This window comes from Rhizoctonia solani, chromosome 1 (genome assembly GCF_016906535.1).
Source record: "Rhizoctonia solani chromosome 1, complete sequence".
Lineage (NCBI taxonomy): Eukaryota > Fungi > Basidiomycota > Agaricomycetes > Cantharellales > Ceratobasidiaceae > Rhizoctonia > Rhizoctonia solani.
Genome location: NC_057370.1, coordinates 16,117 through 35,609, shown reverse-complemented (window position 1 = coordinate 35,609; position 19,493 = coordinate 16,117). Strand labels below are relative to the sequence as shown.

Genomic DNA, 19,493 nt, shown 5'->3' with positions numbered 1-19,493 from the left:
AGGCTAAGTGTTTCATCCTTGGAGTAAACAATCCCAAAGGTAGGATACCTCTGCATTGGGTACTTACAGTAAATGGGGCATAACTCAGCCAAATGTTGTCCGTTTTGGGAGTTTGACCCAGCGTTCTGGAGCGCACAAACATGCGCACCTAAGCGCAAGCGATTCGGCAGTGTGGGATGCCCGGGTGATGGAGAAAAGGCGCATTTAGTGCGTCGGCGCTTAAGGGCTGATTAAGCGCCGGAGCACTTGCCTATGCGACAGGGGGGACCCTGAATATTTCTGTGTGTAGCCACAAGATAGAATCTTGAATAATAAATGCTACAAACAAGAGAAATATTACTTGTTACTGTTTATCTACTCAGCTGAATTTATATGTATTTAAATGAGTGAGAAAACAGCATATATGCAAAAAGCATTGCATATTGAGGGTATTCCTGAGGTTTATAGGTTTTGTAAAGGCCACCATTGGATAGAGGGACCTTGAAACCTTAGTTCGCATCTTATCTCATTTGTTTACTGTAAGATTACTAGTATAATTCATAAAATAAGTACAGATTAATGAGGAAATGTCATATCCATAAATATCCCCCCCAATCTGGACTTATCCTATCAAGAAATGGCTTCCTAATTAATGGTTTGGTGCTAATTGATTATACTCCTTGCAATTGGAAATAAATTCCTTAATTTTTATGGCTAAGTCTTAAGGTGTCGGAGCCATGGGCGCTTAAGGCTTAGTCATATGCTTGGAGTATTCAGCTGGTGTCGGGTATTTACTTGTTGTAATTATTGCGAGGTCAAATCTGAAGCTTTTGACTTAGTTAAAAGTGCTATCGATATCTATCGAGTCGTGGCTATCGATCGGTACTAAGTGTGGTGGGACGTTCACACGAATAAGGGTCGAATTCTTAGCGACGATTATTTAGACGAGTCAAAAGGATCAAATTCGCGAGTAAGGTATTAGTAGTTGCAGAATACAGGAATTGAGACGCTGGGAACGTTGGGATGTAGTATATACAAGCAAGACATATTGTTAGCTCAGTTAGAGACGACGGGAAAGGGGCGAATGATGTGTTCAGAGCGATTTCGAGCCCTCCGCCGATGTTGACGTCCTTGTTGTCGCCTAGCTTGAGGTCGCGAGCGTGAACCTCGTGCCAGTGGTCTTCCCATGAGAACGGCGGCGTATGTTGCTGCGGTACGGTGGGCCATTCAGGTGGTCCCAGGTCGACGACGGGATTTGGTTCTCCCGGCCATTCCCAAACAGATTCGACGAAGTCGTTACCGAACCCGGGGGATACGGATTCGACGCTATGTGCGACTGCAACCAACGAGAGTTGCTGCGTGAGGGCAGCGATGTCGAGCTCGTGGCTGTGGGCGTATTCCGGAGCAGGGAATTCGCCTGCTTTGTTGGCGGCGTGTAACGGGGCGTACTCCGGAGCCGTAAACGAGTCGCCGTTCTGGTAACCCAGGTGAGTTGTTTCGGGTTGTTCGGAAGGTTCTCGAGGGGGAAGTCCCCAGGCGGCGTAGTCGAAGGGGACTTCCGCGAAGTCCACCAAGTGGGGCGGCGGAACGTTCTCAGGCGGCGGAGTAATTGGTCCCAGTGCTTTGTCGTTGCCGTCGTATCCGTTGACAGGGAATCCTGTGATTGATAACCTGGTGAGCTGAGTACAATTATGTCGCGTTATGCTACAAGTCTTACCTGCGTCGGACAGATCGTCTTCGGAGTGTTCAACTACCGGTGACCATGCAGACGGCACCAAAAACAATGCGCCGAAACGCAGGCGGGGGAACCGCGAATATACCCAACATGTGCAATATTACTATACTCCATTTGTTTAGTAGCCGTGATAATGATGGATAGAGCATTGAGGCAAATCGCGTAGAAGTTGTTGTGATGTACCTGTTGCTGTAGCTCGTGGAACGAATCAGCAGGGAAGTGATAGACGTCCTCCCTGAAACAAATGGGACGCGGGATGTACGGAAAAACCGATCTTGACAAGTTCAGTTGCGTAGTCGTAATTGGCCCAGGGTTCGCGACGATTCCATCCAGCGGGTTGTACAGCTTCGCCAAAGACACAAAGAGCATGGGTGTAAGCCCCGTGCAACGCGTGGTGAGGTCAACACCTAGAAACCATTGAGGGGGATGGTCCTCATCCATAAGGAAAACCTCAATGTCAGGCATGGCGTGAATACGACGTTCTAGGGGATCAGGGTGGTTCTCAGAGTAGGGGGAGTAGTGATCATTGTGACGGTTAGCATAGACATAGTACAAATCGCGAACATGACTAGCTTCAATGATACCTAGCTCAGGAGTGAGAGGCACGTCATTCCTGTAGGAGGTGAAGATGGGGTAGCAATAATAGTCTTGGGAAAAGGACATAGTAGATATGGTTTGTGGACAATTGAGTAAGATTGGGATGGTGATTGGGAGAGTTTTTAGTGAGAGCATTTATACAAAATCCATCCTCCATAAGATAGGTTGACTTAGAGATTCAGACGTTGAGTAGGTTGTTATTTCCTATCTTGGAGGATATGACCAGTTTAGTTACACCTGTGGGTACATAGGAGAAGCCATGTGGAGCTTAGAACTCCTTCTTTTTCTTGTGATTGGGATGGGTAGTGGAGCCAGAGGTTTGCTTCCATTCCTTGATGACTTCTGGAGCATTCCTTAACTCTTTCTCTGTCCTCCATCTATCATGTTCTGAGCTGTACCCAAGCCAACGGATTTTGTACTGTCTAATCCTCTTGTTGCCTTTCTTGATTGTCCTTTCTTCTACTATTCTTTCCACCTCATCTGTTGGAAGTCTTCTCTAGGTATATTCTGAGTGGGTCGGCTCCAAAACTCTGGGGGTGATGCCTGTAAGATTCCAAGTGTGCTATGTTAATGATTGGGTGTATGCAATAGCTAGCAGGTAATTTATCCTATATGCTACTGGTGATATGCTTTCCATGACTTCAAATGGTCCTTCATAACGCATATTTAGCTTATTCCCTTTCCTGACTGATGTTGAGTAAGTTTAAGGAATGGGGATTGATTAAGACTAAATCTCTGGGCTCAAAGGTAACAGTGTCTTGTCAGAATTATAGTATTTCTGTGATAATTCTGAGCTACTTGAGAGCGTCCTTAGCTAGTGATCGTGCTAATTCCATGGATTCCTTGAATTCTTCAGCTGTTTGACTTTCTTGTGCTGGTCTTGGAATGTTCTCAGAAGTGAGAGCCAGTAAGTCGGCTGATGTTAGAGGCTGGAATCCGCGGAGTAGAAAGGCTGGTGTCTGTGTGTGGAGTATGCACACCTGTGTTGTATGAGTGCGCAAATCCTGGTAGAAGCTTACTCCAATTGTCCTTAGCTGGGTTAGTGAATACTCTAATTGCTACTTCTGTAGTTTGATTAAGTATCTCTGTTTGTCCATCACTCTGAGGATGATGCAGTGGTGAGTGCTTGCCGAATTCCTAACATACTAAAGTGACCCCAAAAGGCTCCTGTCCATCTAGCATCTCTATCAGTGATTACTGCCGAGGTAAACCATAGTGACACCATATGTGATCATGGAACAGTTGCGCTGTTTGTACTTCATCTATCTGAGTAGTACATGGGATGAAATGTCCATACTTAGTTAGTTTGTCCACAAATAAACTAGGATAGCGTTGTAGTTGTTACTTGGTGGAAGATCCATGATGAAGTCCATTGATACTACTTCAAAGGGTTGCTGTGGAATAGGTAAAGGTTGAAGGAATCCTCTGGGTCCATGCCGTCGATGTCTGCTTTCTGACAGATATCACAAGTGTGTACATACTTCTGAATGCTTTAGCCATCTTAGGCCAATAGTAAACAGAAGCAATTTGGTGATATGTCTTAGCATAACCAGCATGTGCTCCTTGATTGAGGTATCATGATTTTCCTCAAAATATCTACTTGTAGATCCCTAGGTTCCTGGGAATCTATAAAGTAGATCAATCCATTATCTCCTATCTGGTATTGATGGAAGGGTGGATTGAGTGGATTGTGGTGCGACTTGAACTCTTCCATCACTTGCTTAAAATGGGAGTCCTCTTGTATGCTTCTATGAACCTTGTGATTTCTTCTGAGTTTATTGATATTTCCACAGAGTATGAGGTAGTTGTTTGATAAGATATAGCTTCTGCCGGTGTGGGTATCCACTTCTTGATGGGCTTCTGGCTATTTCCAATTTTGTAACTCTGGGTGAATGCGCTTATGGGAGTCCTTCTTGTATGCTTCTATGAACCTTGTGATTTCTTCTGAGTTTATTGATATTTCCACAGAGTATGAGGTAGTTGTTTGATAAGATATAGCTTCTGCCGGTGTGGGTATCCACTTCTTGATGGGCTTCTGGCTATTTCCAATTTTGTAACTGGGTGAATGCGCTTGCAACTCTAAGAAGTTTCTCTTCAAAACGTTCATTTATCTCCTTGTAGAGGTTTTTAATGGGTCTTCCCATATTGAGCTTGAGTGGAGTCGATTGATCTGCTGGAGGGCTGATTGATATGGGGTTCTCTAAGTCTTGAGATAGGATCTGCATTGTCATGTACTCTTCCTGCGCGGTGCACAATCTGCATTCCTGGGTAGGCTGAGAATACTAAGCCCCATGTCATGAGTCTTCTGTTGACATTATTGTAAGTCTTGCCAGGTGAGAGCGGTGTGATCTGTGATAGCAACAAATTCAGCTCCTTCCAAGTATACCTGAAATTTCCACAAGTGCTTCCTTGAGGGCTAATGCTTTGCGCTCTGTTGGGAGTAGTTCTTTCTGCTTCTTTTAGAATCCTTGACCAATAAGCAATGACTCGCTCCACTTGTACAGTTGTTTCTTCAAAGTCTTGCTTATCCCATGTATCCCCCCCAGTCACGTCGTCTCTCTGCTTGGAAGCAGGAATTGTCATTCTGGGAACTGGGTTTCCTTTGTCATATTCCCCCCTTAAGTACTTGTATGCCTTTGTCCCCTTTAGGTCTTTATCTTGATGGATTGGACTTGCTGTAATATTCCTCCAAGGCCATAGTCGCATGCATCTGTATATAATCTGTATGGTTTTCCAATAATAGGATAAGCCATTACTGGAGCAGATGCAAGGGCCTCTTTAGCAAGTTCAAACGCTTGTTGTTCCTTTTCCTCCCAAGACCAAGCTGTTCCTTTCTTGAGAAGCTTGAACAAAGGCGCTACAATCCATGAGTAGAAGGAATATAGCTAGAGAAATAAGTCATCCCTAGGAAAGTCTGTAAAGTAGGAACATTTTAGGGGGTTCCAACTCTAAGATAGCATCAACTTTTCCTTATGGGTTGATAGACCTAATCTTGATACCTTCTGTCCTAACAATAGTAGTGATTGGTATCCAATGTGACATTCTTTGGAGATAGGGGATTTCAGCTTCTTCAATAGCTCCTAAGACTTGATCTAAGTGATTGCAATGGTCTTCAAACTCAACACTATAGATCACTATGTCATCAATATATACCAGGGCAAATTGCCATAGAAATCTTGAAAGTATCCTATTCATGACACGCTGGAACTCGGCTGGTCCATTCCTATATCCAAAGAGTAGTTTGGTAGGTTGCCAATGGCCATTGTGACATCTGAAAGCAAGTTTCTCTCTGTCTTCCTCCTTAATGGTTAGCTGAGTGAAAACCAGCTAGCGCATCTAAGGTAGTAAGCCATTGAGATCCTTCCAAGGCATGCAAAATGTCAGTTTGCTTTGGTAAGGGATACTCATCTGGTACAGCTACTTCATTGAGAGTCTGTAATCCACACATAGTCTGGGTTTACTGTTGCGATAGACTACTATGACAGGAAATCCCCAAGCACTTTTGGATGGCTCAATGACTCCAAGTTTAAGCCATTCCTCAATCTGCTTGTCAATGACTTCTCTTTTAGCTGGAGAAGCATGGTAAGGGGTTAGAGATATTTCTTTAGTTCCTGGCCTTAGTCTAATTTCCAGTTGAGTGTTATGAGTACCAAGTCTACCATCTAATCCAAAGGCTAACTCATGCTTGCGCAAAACTTTTTCTAGTTTAGCCCTTTGATTAGGGGTGAGATGTTCTGAGAAATTAACTTCTTGAAGAAATCTATCTGAAGGGACAGGTTCTGGGTCAGGTACTTCAGCAGTCTTAGGTCCTCCTTCAGGCGACTTCATTAATTCCTCTTCTTGCACAGTAGGCTTTTCTTCAGCTTTCCTCTGCACCATGGCTTGTACTAGGTAGCATACTTGATAATGCTGTCTTTTTCTTCCTTAGTAATGTCCTTTTCCTTTGCAAGGTATTCATTGGGATCATGCATATATCCAAGAATTTCTCCTCCTTGCAATCTTAAAGGATGTTCTGATAGGTTAGAAACCTGAATCTTAGGATTGTTCCTATCTATCAGGCAGTCTGTTATTGCAAACAGATGTTCTTCTTGTCGATGGGAATTGAAGGATCTGTCCATAAAACCAGAGGCTTGACCTTCCTTCCATGTTGTCTTGACTTTGATGAGCTTGATGGTATGCACTGGGATAGTAACTGTCTCATATACTTTTACTTTGACAGTATTGGGAGGTAATTTCCTATGTTGGAGTCGCTTCTTGTAGGCTTTCTTAGAGATCTTGATTTTCTCAGAATCTTGATGAATCCTTGCACAACTTCAACCATAAAGGTATTACCTTGTTGGTCAATTCTTGGGCTGGAATCTGATTCTTCCACAGGAATAGAACGTCCTGTATCCCCAAAAACTATCCTTGTTCCATCTCCATTCCTAACTAATGACAGTTGATACTGAGATGCAAAGTCTGTTCCTAAGATAAAAAGGTGTGTTCATGTTAGGAACTATATAGGCTTCTACAATCATTTTAACTAGTCCTTGTTCAGTATCAAAGATGATAGGAAGGGAAATATACTGTGATAAGCTACTATTCCCAGTAACTTGAATTAACTTGAGTTTTTGTCCAATGCGCACTCTAGGTGATGGATCTAGAGTTTTAAGTATTGACTCATTAATGAGAGTGATCTCTGATCCTGAGTCAAAGGTGATGCGCTTCTTAGGTCCATTACTTGTCTGAAGCCATCCTTTGATGATGGTGGCTTTGGATCCAAAGAAAGCAGTTCCTGGTGGTCTTGACATTAATTGCTTGAGAGTGATTTCTTCTCCATTCTTGGCAATAGCTGTATGACTACTAGCCATTTTCAGTTTCTTATTAAGGCTCTTCCTAGTGGGGAGCTTGGGTTGTACATATCCAGAAAATACAGATGAATCAGATTCCTTACTGCCCTGGTCAGCAGAGTTAGTACCCTGGCTGACAGTGGTCCCCTCCAGACCATGCTGTTCCTCCTGGGATCCAGAGCTGGGCTTAGCGCTGGAGGTAGAGACAGCTAATGACTGAAGGGGCTTATGAAAATCCTGCTCTTCCTCAGAAACAGACTCTTCTCCTTCAGTGTCATATTCTGTTTCATCAAGGTAGGCTTCATCACAGAGATCTTCATAAGCTTCCTGGGCTTCCCATTCATCATCATCAGCTTGTGCCATATGTGATCGCACAAATCTGGAGTTTTTCTTGGCATGCTTACAGTCTCTATCCCAGTGCATCATACTTCCACAGTGTCTACAAGGTCTAGCTTTCTTGTCTTTAGGAGTTTTACCTTTAGATACTGTAGAGTCATCCTTAGGGTATTTTGGTGGAGGATTATTTTGATGCCATCCTACTGGTTTAGATCCTGCTAAGTGTGAGCGCGCACTTGGCCTAGAATGCCTGTTTCCTTCTAGTCTCTTGAGAGTAGATTGCATCTGATGTAGCTGACGCTGTATGTCAGAGTTATGAGAAGAATCTTTTCCCAAAAGGTCCTCCTCATGCCATGCAATCTTGTCAAGGAAGTCCTCCCAAGTGACTATTCTTGAGGTGTCTATATGCGTGGTCCAGGACTTAGGAGCACCATTCATGATTTCAAAGATTAATTCAGAGTCAGTCCAGTCACTGACAATAGTAAGAGCCTCCATCTTCCTGATGACATAGTCTTCTGGAGTCTCTTCTGAATGATCTTTATCCCTGAACCTGATGCGCATGGCTTCATTCTTGCTTCTGTTCAGGAAGGTCCTATTCATGAAGTGGATAGTGATAGCTTGCCTAAGTGCTGGCCAATCTTCAGTTATAATTCGCCTATAGTCCTTATCTAATGCATTGAACCATCTAAGAGCTCTACCTGTGAACCTGAGAGGAATCTGCTGTCCAAGCTGAATTCTAGTGTAGCTACTATACTCAGCTAGGTTGTTGATGGATGTCATCCAGCGCGACAGCTTCTTGGTATCTCCATCCCACTCTGGGATTATGTCAGGTTTCAGCTTAGTATCAAAATGTACAGGAGCTGGATTGAAAGGTCTAGCTCTAGCTGCATTTGCTTGAGCATATGGTTCATTTCCTGGGTCTTCTGGTCGTTAGGAGGTCTCCTCCATTCCTTCTAGGTGGGTTGTTCCTTCTTCTACCAGAGTTATCAAAATCTCCATCATCACTATCATATGGTGGGTCATTTCCTCCTCCTCCTTCAGCTAAGGGAGCTAGTCTATCTCTAAGTTGATCCCTAGGGGGTGGATCATTAAACAGCTCACTAAACCTTCTAGAGGAGACCATTCGTCCTACAATATGAGGAGGTAACCTAGTCCTGTCAATGGGTGGTGCTGGAGGTACTTGAAGTTGTGGGACAGGTGCTAGTAGAGGGGCTAAGAAATTTCCTCTCCTACTCATATTGGCTTCTTCTCTAGAAGCTGGTGCTGGCTGCTCCTGTAAGTAAGGTAAATTGGTATGGATACTTAGAGGAGTTCTTCTTGATTCAGGAGAGGAGGTAGGTCTCCTGTGGGCACTTTCAGCTAGTCTAGAGGAACGCTCTTCTGGAATTGTAGATACTCTGGTAAAGGATTCAGCTGGTATAGCTGGTCTTCCTGAGGATCGCCGGTTTGCTCCCAAGGAAGATCTGCGATTGATAAAGTTAGCATGTGGAGGTGGATCTCTAAGAGGAATACTTGGGCCTGCAAGGCTAACTCTTCTAGCAGCGTTGCTTAAAGGTGGATTATAAGGTATATCCTAACATTATCCTCTTCTACTTGGCTCCTAATCCTGGGAGTAGACTGTGCTACTGGGATTTGCATGGTATGAGTAGCAGCACTTGAGACAGAAGTAATAGAATCAGCAGGAGTAGCTGGGGCTATTAGTTCTGGGGCTACTTGGTCTCTTCCAGTTGATGATTCAGAAGAACTTAAGCCATCTATACTTCCATCTGAAAGATTGTTGATGTAGTCTTCAAGGGCTTGTATATTGAAAGGAGGTATAGCTGAAGGTTGTGCAATAGGAACACTAGCATTACCTCTTGGTGATGATGGTAAGGTTTCTTCTGAACTAGTGGAAGGGACTACAGTGGGTCTAGGAGTAGGTGGTCTAGGTCCTAGAGATTTAGTGGCTTCTCTCCTAAGTCTCTCAGTCCTTTCTAAAGTAGGTGGGATTTGTAATGTTACATGGGGTGACTCCTCTGGTATTCTCCTAAGGGTATAGATCTAGAGGAAGAAGTAGCAATAGAGCTAGGAGGAGGTGGTAAAGGTTCTGTGGGAATAAGTGAGGTTCCATTATCAGGTCCTAAATACCTAGGTTGCATAGTAACAGTAAGAGAGGCTTTGGATGAATGAAGACTACTAGGAGGTTGTCCTGGAGGAGTGCTACTGGAGGTGTGCAGGGTTACCGTTGGAGGAAAACTTGAGGTTCTGGAAGTAAAGGACTAGCAATAGTAACTTGACTTGTGGGCTTGATAAGACTCCTTAGTAAGTTTTCTTGAGCCGCCTCCTGTGGAGTGACAGAAGAGGCTCTAGAACTTTTGGGCACTAACAGAGTCATATCTTGCTTAAGCTGTAGAGTTCTATCTCTAAGATGTTCTTGTCCAGGTTCTACCTCACTGAGATGTCCTGCAGAGATGACTGGGGAAGGTGGTCCAGTCTGAAGTTGTCTGCCAAGGATCTCATATAGCTTCTGAATGAAACGCTCCATCTGATCCCTATAAGTGACTGCAGCTACCTCAAAGGAATGAGAGGTGAATAAACAGTCATGTTCTGGCCATTCTGGAATAGGCAATAGCTCTTCCATGTCATAGACGCTCTGAACAGTTCTCTTGATTAGTTTATTCAGGTCTATGTGTAACTTACCATACTCAGGCCAATGGTTGATTTCTTGAGCAGGAACCAACTTGGTAGTGATGCGACATGTAGGTCTAAAGGTTACTACAGTATCTAGTAGTTTGAAGTAGTGAGAAGCCCATTGCTCACAAGAGGGTGAGGGGAAGCGATTCTCATGTGCTGGAGGGATCTCCACATGATAGAATACTCTTCCTAGCTGCCTGTAAACTTTCCTGAAACTATTAGCTTGAGGGTTCTTCCTGCACCAAGAGGTCATCTGAGTACAGTCAGGCTGATAGTTGAATTCTCCTGGAGATTCTTCATTTAAAGGGTATAAGGTAGTGGAAGGAGAATAGGGTAGGTACTTCTGGATTGCTGGGTCATTAGTAAAAGACCTATCATTAGGATCCAGTAAGGCAGCTTGAGTTTCCCTATGCTTAGATATGTGGGCTTCAGAAGTCTTTCCTTTAGATCTCTTAAGCTCATGAGAGTTCATAGGCTCAGAGGGCTGAGGTTTACTAGAGGAAGGTTCCAACATCTCTATATCAGGAAGTCCAAATACAGGTATCATCCTCTGGAAGGTGGCTGGGCTAGTCTTATGACCAAAAGGTGAAGGCTTCCTTATAGAAGAACTTGGCTTAACTAGCTTGTTTGCTTCCTGAATAGCTTCATATTCCAAAGGAGACAATCTTGGAGAGTGTCTGGATGATGACTTATGAGAGTGAGGTGATATCCTTCTTGAGCTACTGGGTCCTGCTTGAGGGTCTTCCAGGGCTGGCATGGAAGCATGTGGCTTGATGGGTGATTCATAGGGTTGGCTAGGTTGGGGAATCACTAGCTCCTCAGGAGAGGATTGCTCAATAGAGTACCTAGTAGGTCCAAAAGGGTTGTTGGGACTATCTGTAGGTATGCTGTCTCTAGGAAGCACAGAGCTTCTAGGGGTACTATGTCTAGGCATACCTTCTCTTGAAAGTCTTGTGTCCCAAGGGGTCCTATTAGAGGATGCAGGTCTACTTGATCTTCTAGACATAAAAGAATGTTAGTAGAGTATCACAATTAGAATGTATATACAAAGTATGAAAGCTTGTACAAAAGATTACAGGTAAGAATTAAAGATAACCAACACTAAGCCCTGCGGTGGTCACCAATGTTAAGAGTTGTGTAAGTACAGGAGTAAGAAAGAATTACTATATACAAAATGTATATGAGAATAACTAATAACTAGTATTAAGAATCAGAAATATGCACAGAATATATGCACAATATAGGCTAGGTTATCAGGAATAACAACTCCTAACAAATAGTCTAGCAACTATGAAGTGCAGGTGGTTGGTTATGTATAGTACCTTAGACTAATGTTACTTAAGCCTAAGTGACTAAGGGTATGTATACTTAAGGTCTCTAGGATAGTACCTTAAGTAAGAGGGTTACTTGACTAATGTACAGGATTTATAGTATTTGCCTAATAAGTATAGGACTTATATATGCTTAAGTAAGACTTAAGACTTATGGGGTTTACCTAAAATATATCTAGGATTTATGAGATATTGTAGATAAAGCTATCTACAATATGAGGGGTATGGTGGATTGAAACACTATCACTCAATCACAACAATCCTTACAGTACCGTCGCACTATACTCAATGTTGAACTCAACAACTGTGACAGTCAAGGGGCACAGGGTCGCAGTAAGTACACTAATAGGTTACCCTGTGTCTGTTGGGACTGGCCTATGGTCTTAGTGCGCCGAATAACCTCCTATGCTATTTACAGTGAGTCAATCACTAAAGTAAATGCGCAGATAAGCTGTTAAAGGCTTGTGTGTATATGTCAATATATAAGAGTGGATAAATGGATGCATTAGAAGCGTCTTCACAGGGTCCTTTTATACCCTGAGAAGGTGCACAAACAAGTATATACATGATTGATACCAAGAGGGGGTACAGGAGGTACAGGGAGCCAGTACTTTGGTACATAGTAAACAAACAACAGATCCTAATATTTGCCCCAAGGCAATGTTTGCCCCAAGGCATTATTTACCTGTGTGGGTCCTTAGATGTCCCAAGGCTAAGTGTTTCATCCTTGGAGTAAACAATCCCAAAGGTAGGATACCTCTGCATTGGGTACTTACAGTAAATGGGGCATAACTCAGCCAAATGTTGTCCGTTTTGGGAGTTTGACCCAGCGTTCTGGAGCGCACAAACATGCGCACCTAAGCGCAAGCGATTCGGCAGTGTGGGATGCCCGGGTGATGGAGAAAAGGCGCATTTAGTGCGTCGGCGCTTAAGGGCTGATTAAGCGCCGGAGCACTTGCCTATGCGACAGGGGGGACCCTGAATATTTCTGTGTGTAGCCACAAGATAGAATCTTGAATAATAAATGCTACAAACAAGAGAAATATTACTTGTTACTGTTTATCTACTCAGCTGAATTTATATGTATTTAAATGAGTGAGAAAACAGCATATATGCAAAAAGCATTGCATATTGAGGGTATTCCTGAGGTTTATAGGTTTTGTAAAGGCCACCATTGGATAGAGGGACCTTGAAAACCTTAGTTCGCATCTTTATCTCATTTGTTTACTGTAAGATTACTAGTATAATTCATAAAATAAGTACAGATTAATGAGGAAATGTCATATCCATAACAAAAGCTGTCTTGGTGTCACTCATGTTGAGCAAGACACACTGAAGCCGTGTTTACCAGGCTATATTATACTGATAGAATACTTTTCTTAACCAATATACCAAATAGCAAAATCTAGTAAATGGTACACCACAGCAGGTTTTGTGACCTAGCGCTAGTCCAAGACTAACTATTTCTTTGCTTTTTGCTCATTTATTTACATTTGAACTACCAACAAAGGGACTGAGTGCGGCTCAAGACATTAATCTTTCAACTACGATTCAGTTTGCATCCAATCCCAAGTATCATATGCAATGGCCTAGAAAGCCTCACAAAAAGTGCAGAAATTTCCCTATCACTTTTTGAAGTGAGGATGTCCGGCAGCTTGAAAATTTGCACGCTGCCAGTAGTATTTTCCGTATGTACGGACTTTCTAATTCCTTATATGCAGATAGCAATTCTTGTCTTTATGATGCAGATGAAACATAGGATAAATCCATACTTAAAGTTTGCAATATATGAATGTGATGCGGTTAGGCTTGAGGGATGTCCACTAACATTATGTTTCGAGCCTCCCGACTCCTCTGGACTGGTTTTCCACGCTTTTGGGATTCACGGCAATGGTCAGCCATCCCATTTCACTGTATAAAATTGACAGACTGAGAATAAGTATTTGTGTTTTGCGGACCTCCCCAACAAAAGGCTGTCATGCTATTCCGCCTCTTGACTGGCCGCGTTCCTCTTCAAAGGCACCTCTGGGTCATTGGCTGTTCAGACTCCCCATCCTGCTCATACTGCGATTCCGCTCCCAAAACCGTCACTATCTTTTTGCAAGTGCATTTTAAATAGTTTTAGTATGGAATTTGGATATTTTGGCCCTAAAACCTTTTTGAGGCTACTCACTACCTTGATAGCAGCTTACCTATCTCCCACATACTAGTTAGCTTTGATATATGAATCTTTAAACTGGTTATCCTTTTCCTGTGGGTAGTAGCACCTGAATATATGCATTAATCCTTGGGTGTATGCACCTTCACTTGCTTTTAGCACTCTATACTGGGGTTCCTGTGTCCTAAAAGCCATATCATACATTTATCCTAGACTTCATCTAGCTGCACAGAGTAGCTTAAGTAGCAACCCAAGTGTGGTCAGTCATGTGTCAGAGCATACTCTTATAATCAGTCCCCAAATACAACCCTTCCTATCCTGCCATGGGCAAAGCAGCTCTCAAGCTGATACTCTGTAGTAAAATAGTATAAATACATCCTTAAATAAATATATAGTTACCTTGTTTCAGCTCCTCATAGGAGAGAAGTACTGGTAGAGTTTTTGGATTAAGAACTGCTGGGGACAAAACCTCTCACACCCTACCATGACATTGTTTCCCCCATATCTCCCCGACAACTCGTTTAATTTACACGTTTGAGCATTCGATAAATAGCTCCGACCTCTGGCTCTCATTCAGTAGTATATACATATTGCTAGCTACAGGGACGACTGAGATATGGGCACTACTAGCAAATTTTAAAAATCTCGTGAGAGGTTTTGTCCGATACTGTATATATGCTCTGACGTCCTGGAGGACCTGCTGGTTACTCAGAAATGATAAATGATATGTTCTAGGGCTCACTAATACTTCTTCCGTATACCAATATGAACATGCTAAAACAAATGCGAACTGCTTATGCGACTAGTTTTTCAGGTTTCCCGAGGAGTCATTCGCGATTCCCCAATTGCAAACCCGTAACGATCGTAAAGCCTCCAGGGCTGCACTCGAATTTACCTACGAGTTAATTAACTAATGCTATATTTCGCACGGAGCTCTTTCAGAAGCATACGCTCCCAACGGTAGCAAAGTAGCGCCTTACTAATTACCAGCACGGAATTCGTTGAGCCTAGGGTGGTTTCCAAACGGAAAAGGTCCTTGTGGAAACATCTATAAATAAATTAGGCACAACTCTCTTAATCTAGCTTGGATACGTAAATATCAATCTTTAATACACGCGTAAAAAGACGATCCCAGACCAGAGCACCATGAAATATAGTCTTGTTCAGCGAGCTAACAAGAGGGTATATTATAGGACACTACAGACAGTGCGTGAGAGACAAACAATGTGATGAGAACATGCGTGGAAAAAGGAATACGGAAAGATATGTCTTGTTTGCAACATGATAGCAAGGTTAAGATACAGAACTTATGATAAGAGTTAAGCCAGGAAACATAAGAGAGGAAAGAAGCGCCAATCGGTTCTAACAAAACTTGCTGTATGCGGGGTGCTTTGTATTTGCTAACCGAAGCGCGGGAAGTAGGTTCTACCGAGGCTTTAGTATAGTGATATGGTTTGTAGTGATCTTTACTCACCTGAGCCATTTGTTGAACTGCCTCCTCGTCCAATGCCCCGTTTTCAATGGCTTCTTTCGACGCATGCTCAATGATTTGCTTCAACCATGCCTCAGTCACGATAGCTTCATTTTCTTTGAGCTTCGGGGTTTCGGGTTGGGGGGCGGTGGTGTCTACGAGGCGACGTGTAAGCAATAAGCGTTGTCAGGACTTGCAGCTCCAATGAGACTTACGTTTCCAACTCCTGAGCCACGGGTCATCCAAGAGGTCTGGTATCGTACTTCGCTGCTTCGGATCGCGGGTCAAACAGCCCTTCAGTGTGTTGACGACATCCGTTGGTACCGGTGTCGCCCACTCGGGTATCTGCCTCGGACCTTCTTTGTCGGTCGCGGGAACGGCAGGAATAGACTCTGAAGGATAATCAATTACGTGGTTGGGATCGGATATGGCGCGGAGTTTGGGGACGGCGCCAGTAATAGAGTAAAAAGGTGGGCGGCCGTATATCATTTGATATAGGATGCAGCCGAGGGACCAGACATCACTCGCGCGGCCGAGCTACAAAAACAATGAGGGTGAGAATTTATTTCAGGGGGACCAAATCAAATTTGAATGACAATAGCATTGGGAAGTATCGAAGTGCTACTGGGACTTGGACAACAGAAACCCCACCATAGCTGAGGCTGGCGAGACAAGGAGGGGGCGAAAAGGATTAAGAGCAATCTGGGTGCTTCTAAAACGATTGCAAAAAAGCCACCTGCTTTCGCGTGCAACCATAATAGAGGAATAGTCGCAAAAAGGACACGACACACACCTTTAGTCTCCTTCCATTCGCAGTCTGGGTCTCTTCAATACTCTCAGGACTCATATAGTTCAATGTTCCAACTTGATGCTCGCGCTGAATGTTCGTCGTGTCGTTCGCAATGGCTTTGGCAATTCCAAAATCGATGAGCTTTAGCGAGCCTTTTACGAGCACAAAGTTCGCAGGCTTGAGGTCAGAGTGGACTATCTTCTCTTCATGAATTGTCTGAACGGCTTCGAGCATCTATATGAGCAGCCGTAAATACAAAGGCCATGGAAGATATGGAGAGCGGCGGTGGTGTCGGTTGTATGCGGTACATAACGCATTACGGGTTGGGATCGTAGGGAGGAATTATAGACCGGGTGTTTTGTCGGAATTGTTGTAAGTTTGGGAGAAGCATAGGTGATTCGAGGCAAAGCCCGCGTGATATGAGGGGTGTATTGATTGGGGATGCCGTGTGGGGACAATTGTAATGTGGTCATGACCCGCATACAAGCGCCGAAATATATCGATGACGCAATTGAACAAAAGCCAAATAAAGACTGTTAGTACAAATGCGTATCACGAGAAAACTAACGAACCTGTTGCCAGTATATGGCAATCCAGTGCGGCTGCAGACGTGTCCCTTGTTTTTCCGCCAACAGCTTGGCCAAGTCAATCTCGCCGAGTTCCATGACCATCATCAAGTATCTGCCCCCTCGACCGACAGCCTGGGAATCAATCAATTTGATGATTCGTTCGTTCCCGTCTAATCGCTTAAGGAGCTGCATCTCGTTGACGTATCCCCGCATGGTCTCCTCGTCCACTTTAGAGTCGAGCCGGACCCGTTTCAAGGCGTATATTTTGTTGTTCGGGGAGATTACTTTGTAGACTTTCGAAGAGCCCCCACGGCCGATACAGTCTACAACTGTATATTCTTGTTTGTTACACTGCGAATGGAGGGGAGTGTGAGCCAATGTGGGAAGCAAATGTAGGGACCAAATCGCGTTGGGGAGGGATATGGGTGGCCAATATCAGGAGGAAAGTATAAGAAGTATGCTCGGCGAATTGAAACAGCGCCAATCAATACGACAAGATTGAGAGTATAATGGACATTAGCATACGGTCCCAAAAGATTTTGGTATGCCTCGAGTTATCCAAGGGTATAGTGATAAAAAAAAAAGGAAATCAAGGGGAAAACAAACTCACAATAAATCTATCTCGCTTGGCCGGTAAAACTCCTTCCCGTTGTGAAGTCCCAGGTAATAACCCAAGTGAGCTCGCGGGCCTCACGTCCCTCTCCATCCTGTCTGCGTCTGCCCTTGGGTCCCTAACGTCAGCTCTCGAATCGGCTCGGTTTCGATTATCGACCTCTCTCAACCGCTCGCGCTCCCTCTCCAACATTTTCCCATCGTCTCGACCATAATCCACCGGGTCTGACCTCTCTCTCTCGCGTTCCTGCCACAGCTGCCCACCTCTGTTCTCCTTTTCACGTGCGATAACGGTGCTGGTAGGGGGCGATGGCGCCGTGGGACTACGTTTATGTCGTAGTGAACTGAGCGGGGATTTGTTGGATGGAGGTGTATCAAGCGGAGATGGTCGCAAGGTTTCAGACGTTCGTCGAACGTGTTCATGGTGGTTTTGAACCGATTTGACTTGCGGCTGGGCATAGTAACCTGAACTCGTGCTTGGCCGTTCGTTCCATCCTACCGAGGACATACTTCGGGGCTGAGGAGGCGGATCGTACCCTCTCCCTACATAACCATGCTCGTCTTCAGGTTGGGCATGGTCGAGTGCCAGGTCGGGTGCACCAGGTGAAAGAATGGGATCCAGGCCGGGACGAACAGTATCAAAGCTCGGTCGGTCAAAGGACTGTCGTAGACTCTCGCGAAGAGAGTCAATACTATGCTTGGGCTGCATGCTTTCGATGGATGGTCTCCCAGGGATGGGGGGCCGAGACCGAGAACCTTTTGACCAGCTTCCGATGGAGGATTTCCAGTCCTGTAAACGTGCCTTGACAGATCCGACTCCGCCGCGGAGCGAAGAGGCAGTCGAAGCGAGCGACGAAGTACTAGTTTTGGCTAATGCGGAAGATGTGGCCAATGGGTGAGGGTCGTGATGGGGTGAAGGGGGCTTTGGCTCGTGTATGGGGCTTTCGATCGGGGATATGGGTATGGGGGAAATTGGCATTTGTCGAAGTCCAGCATCAGGCGTAGACATGGAGCGACCGAGGGAGCGACCAGGGTGTTCAGGCGCTGGGAACGATATCAGAGGGGCAGCAAGCAAAATCCCTAAATTAAACTTACTACTCTTGGGTCTCAGAACGTGATTTCTTTCCGAGGCTCGTGGGGCAATCGGATAAGGTATTTGCTGCTGCTCACGCTCCTCCTCGTCAGTCTCCGGCTCTTCTGCTGGTTGATCTTTGACAAGAACGCGTCGAGGAGGGCTTATCCTGCCGTTGCCGGGCCGAGAGAGAAATTTGCCAGCATGAGCGCTAGCGCTAAGAAGCGGTCTCCGCGTGTTTAGGGGCGTAACTTCGGACAATGGCCTTGCAGGTGCTGCTCGGCTCGCAGCGGGAACAAGTGTGCGTTTCAAACTGCCGGTGCGGGGCGGAGCGAGACCATCGGGGCTGTATTGCTCAGACGTAGGGGAAATGCCAAGTGCTCCCGCAGGCTGAGATGCCGTCCGCAGAAATGGCCGGTTGGTCACAAGGGGAGGGAGCGCCGTCTGGAGCACATTGCCGCCTTGAGCAAGTGTGCTTGCGCGTGGTCGAGGGGATTCGTCTGCCGTATGCAAGTCACCAGTACCGAGAGAATTCAACGATAATCCAGGGCTCCCAACTGCCTTGCCATTTCCCAGAACATTATCCATCTGCGGGTCCACTTCTAGTTCATCTTCATCGTCACTGATGTCCAGCTTCAATGCATCGAGATTCGGGCGAAAAGGCGACACCGGCGGGGGAAGTCCTGCCGCGTGACTAGATAGCATTGCACTGCTTATGATTAGCTTCAGCAAAGCCTATCCATCACATACTCACATATTGTTGTTGGCTAAGGCTCCTTACACGCTCCTAGTCGCTCCGAAGAAGATAACTGGCGCGTCCAACATCAGCACGTGTCTAAGGCAAGCCTCTCACGTGATCAGATTATCTAAACTGTAATATCTTGCTCAAGATACCCCAAATATGGCAATTTATTACTGGGAACGGTACGCTCACTGGCTTCGCTTGGATTCCAAGAGAGATCATCAAAGTTTCCACATAGGCTTCTTCAGTAGATCACAGACAATAAGTAAACAATATTCTGGTGCACAAGTGCTGGCTTCCTGTTCTCCGACCTTCTCTCTCTGGTCCGGTTGCAAGAGAACGACATCTAAATGCGCGGAAAAAGCATGGTTCTCCTATTTTTTTCTTTCTTTTTCTTTTTTTTTTAAAAAAAAAGGGATCAAAACTCAGACAACTAATAAAAACGTTTGTCACTCAACCGTTCTGGTTCGCAAGGAGTTTGCCTAGCTCGCATGTAGCTCCCGTATTGTCTTATATATGGACGTGTATTAAAAAAGAGCTTCACGTGATCATGATTTCGCGTTTCCAAGTGCGATCAACTTGTTATCTGAGCTTTTGAC

General features: G+C 44.7%; 4 protein-coding genes across 4 annotated transcripts; all 4 read right to left on the bottom strand.

The window, feature by feature from the left end:
- Nucleotides 1–905: 905 nt before the first annotated feature.
- Nucleotides 906–2,377, bottom strand: RhiXN_03525 (uncharacterized protein; the record flags this gene model as incomplete). Its single annotated transcript, XM_043323342.1, has 3 exons — nucleotides 906–1,636; nucleotides 1,697–1,729; nucleotides 1,789–2,377. 3 exons carry the CDS (start codon nucleotides 2,375–2,377, stop codon nucleotides 906–908), a joined length of 1,353 nt encoding a protein of 450 aa, XP_043175761.1.
- Nucleotides 2,378–4,438: 2,061 nt separating this feature from the next.
- RhiXN_03524 (Retrovirus-related Pol polyprotein from transposon) lies at nucleotides 4,439–4,894 on the bottom strand (the record flags this gene model as incomplete). The annotated part of the gene is made up of 1 exon (XM_043323341.1): nucleotides 4,439–4,894. One exon carries the CDS (start codon nucleotides 4,892–4,894, stop codon nucleotides 4,439–4,441), a length of 456 nt encoding a protein of 151 aa, XP_043175760.1.
- A 62-nt stretch (nucleotides 4,895–4,956) lies between these two features.
- RhiXN_03523 (uncharacterized protein) lies at nucleotides 4,957–11,083 on the bottom strand (the record flags this gene model as incomplete). The annotated part of the gene is made up of 11 exons (XM_043323340.1): nucleotides 4,957–5,168; nucleotides 5,773–6,179; nucleotides 6,212–6,594; nucleotides 6,644–6,697; nucleotides 6,757–8,399; nucleotides 8,455–9,049; nucleotides 9,103–9,430; nucleotides 9,478–9,648; nucleotides 9,699–10,108; nucleotides 10,156–10,220; nucleotides 10,276–11,083. The coding sequence occupies 11 exons, from the start codon at nucleotides 11,081–11,083 to the stop codon at nucleotides 4,957–4,959; spliced, it is 5,076 nt and encodes a 1,691-aa protein (XP_043175759.1).
- A 3,917-nt stretch (nucleotides 11,084–15,000) lies between these two features.
- Nucleotides 15,001–18,857, bottom strand: RhiXN_03522 (other/TTK protein kinase; the record flags this gene model as incomplete). The annotated part of the gene is made up of 7 exons (XM_043323339.1): nucleotides 15,001–15,063; nucleotides 15,113–15,264; nucleotides 15,325–15,646; nucleotides 15,903–16,133; nucleotides 16,472–16,819; nucleotides 17,079–18,124; nucleotides 18,176–18,857. The coding sequence occupies 7 exons, from the start codon at nucleotides 18,855–18,857 to the stop codon at nucleotides 15,001–15,003; spliced, it is 2,844 nt and encodes a 947-aa protein (XP_043175758.1).
- Between the last annotated feature and the right edge of the window lie 636 nt (nucleotides 18,858–19,493).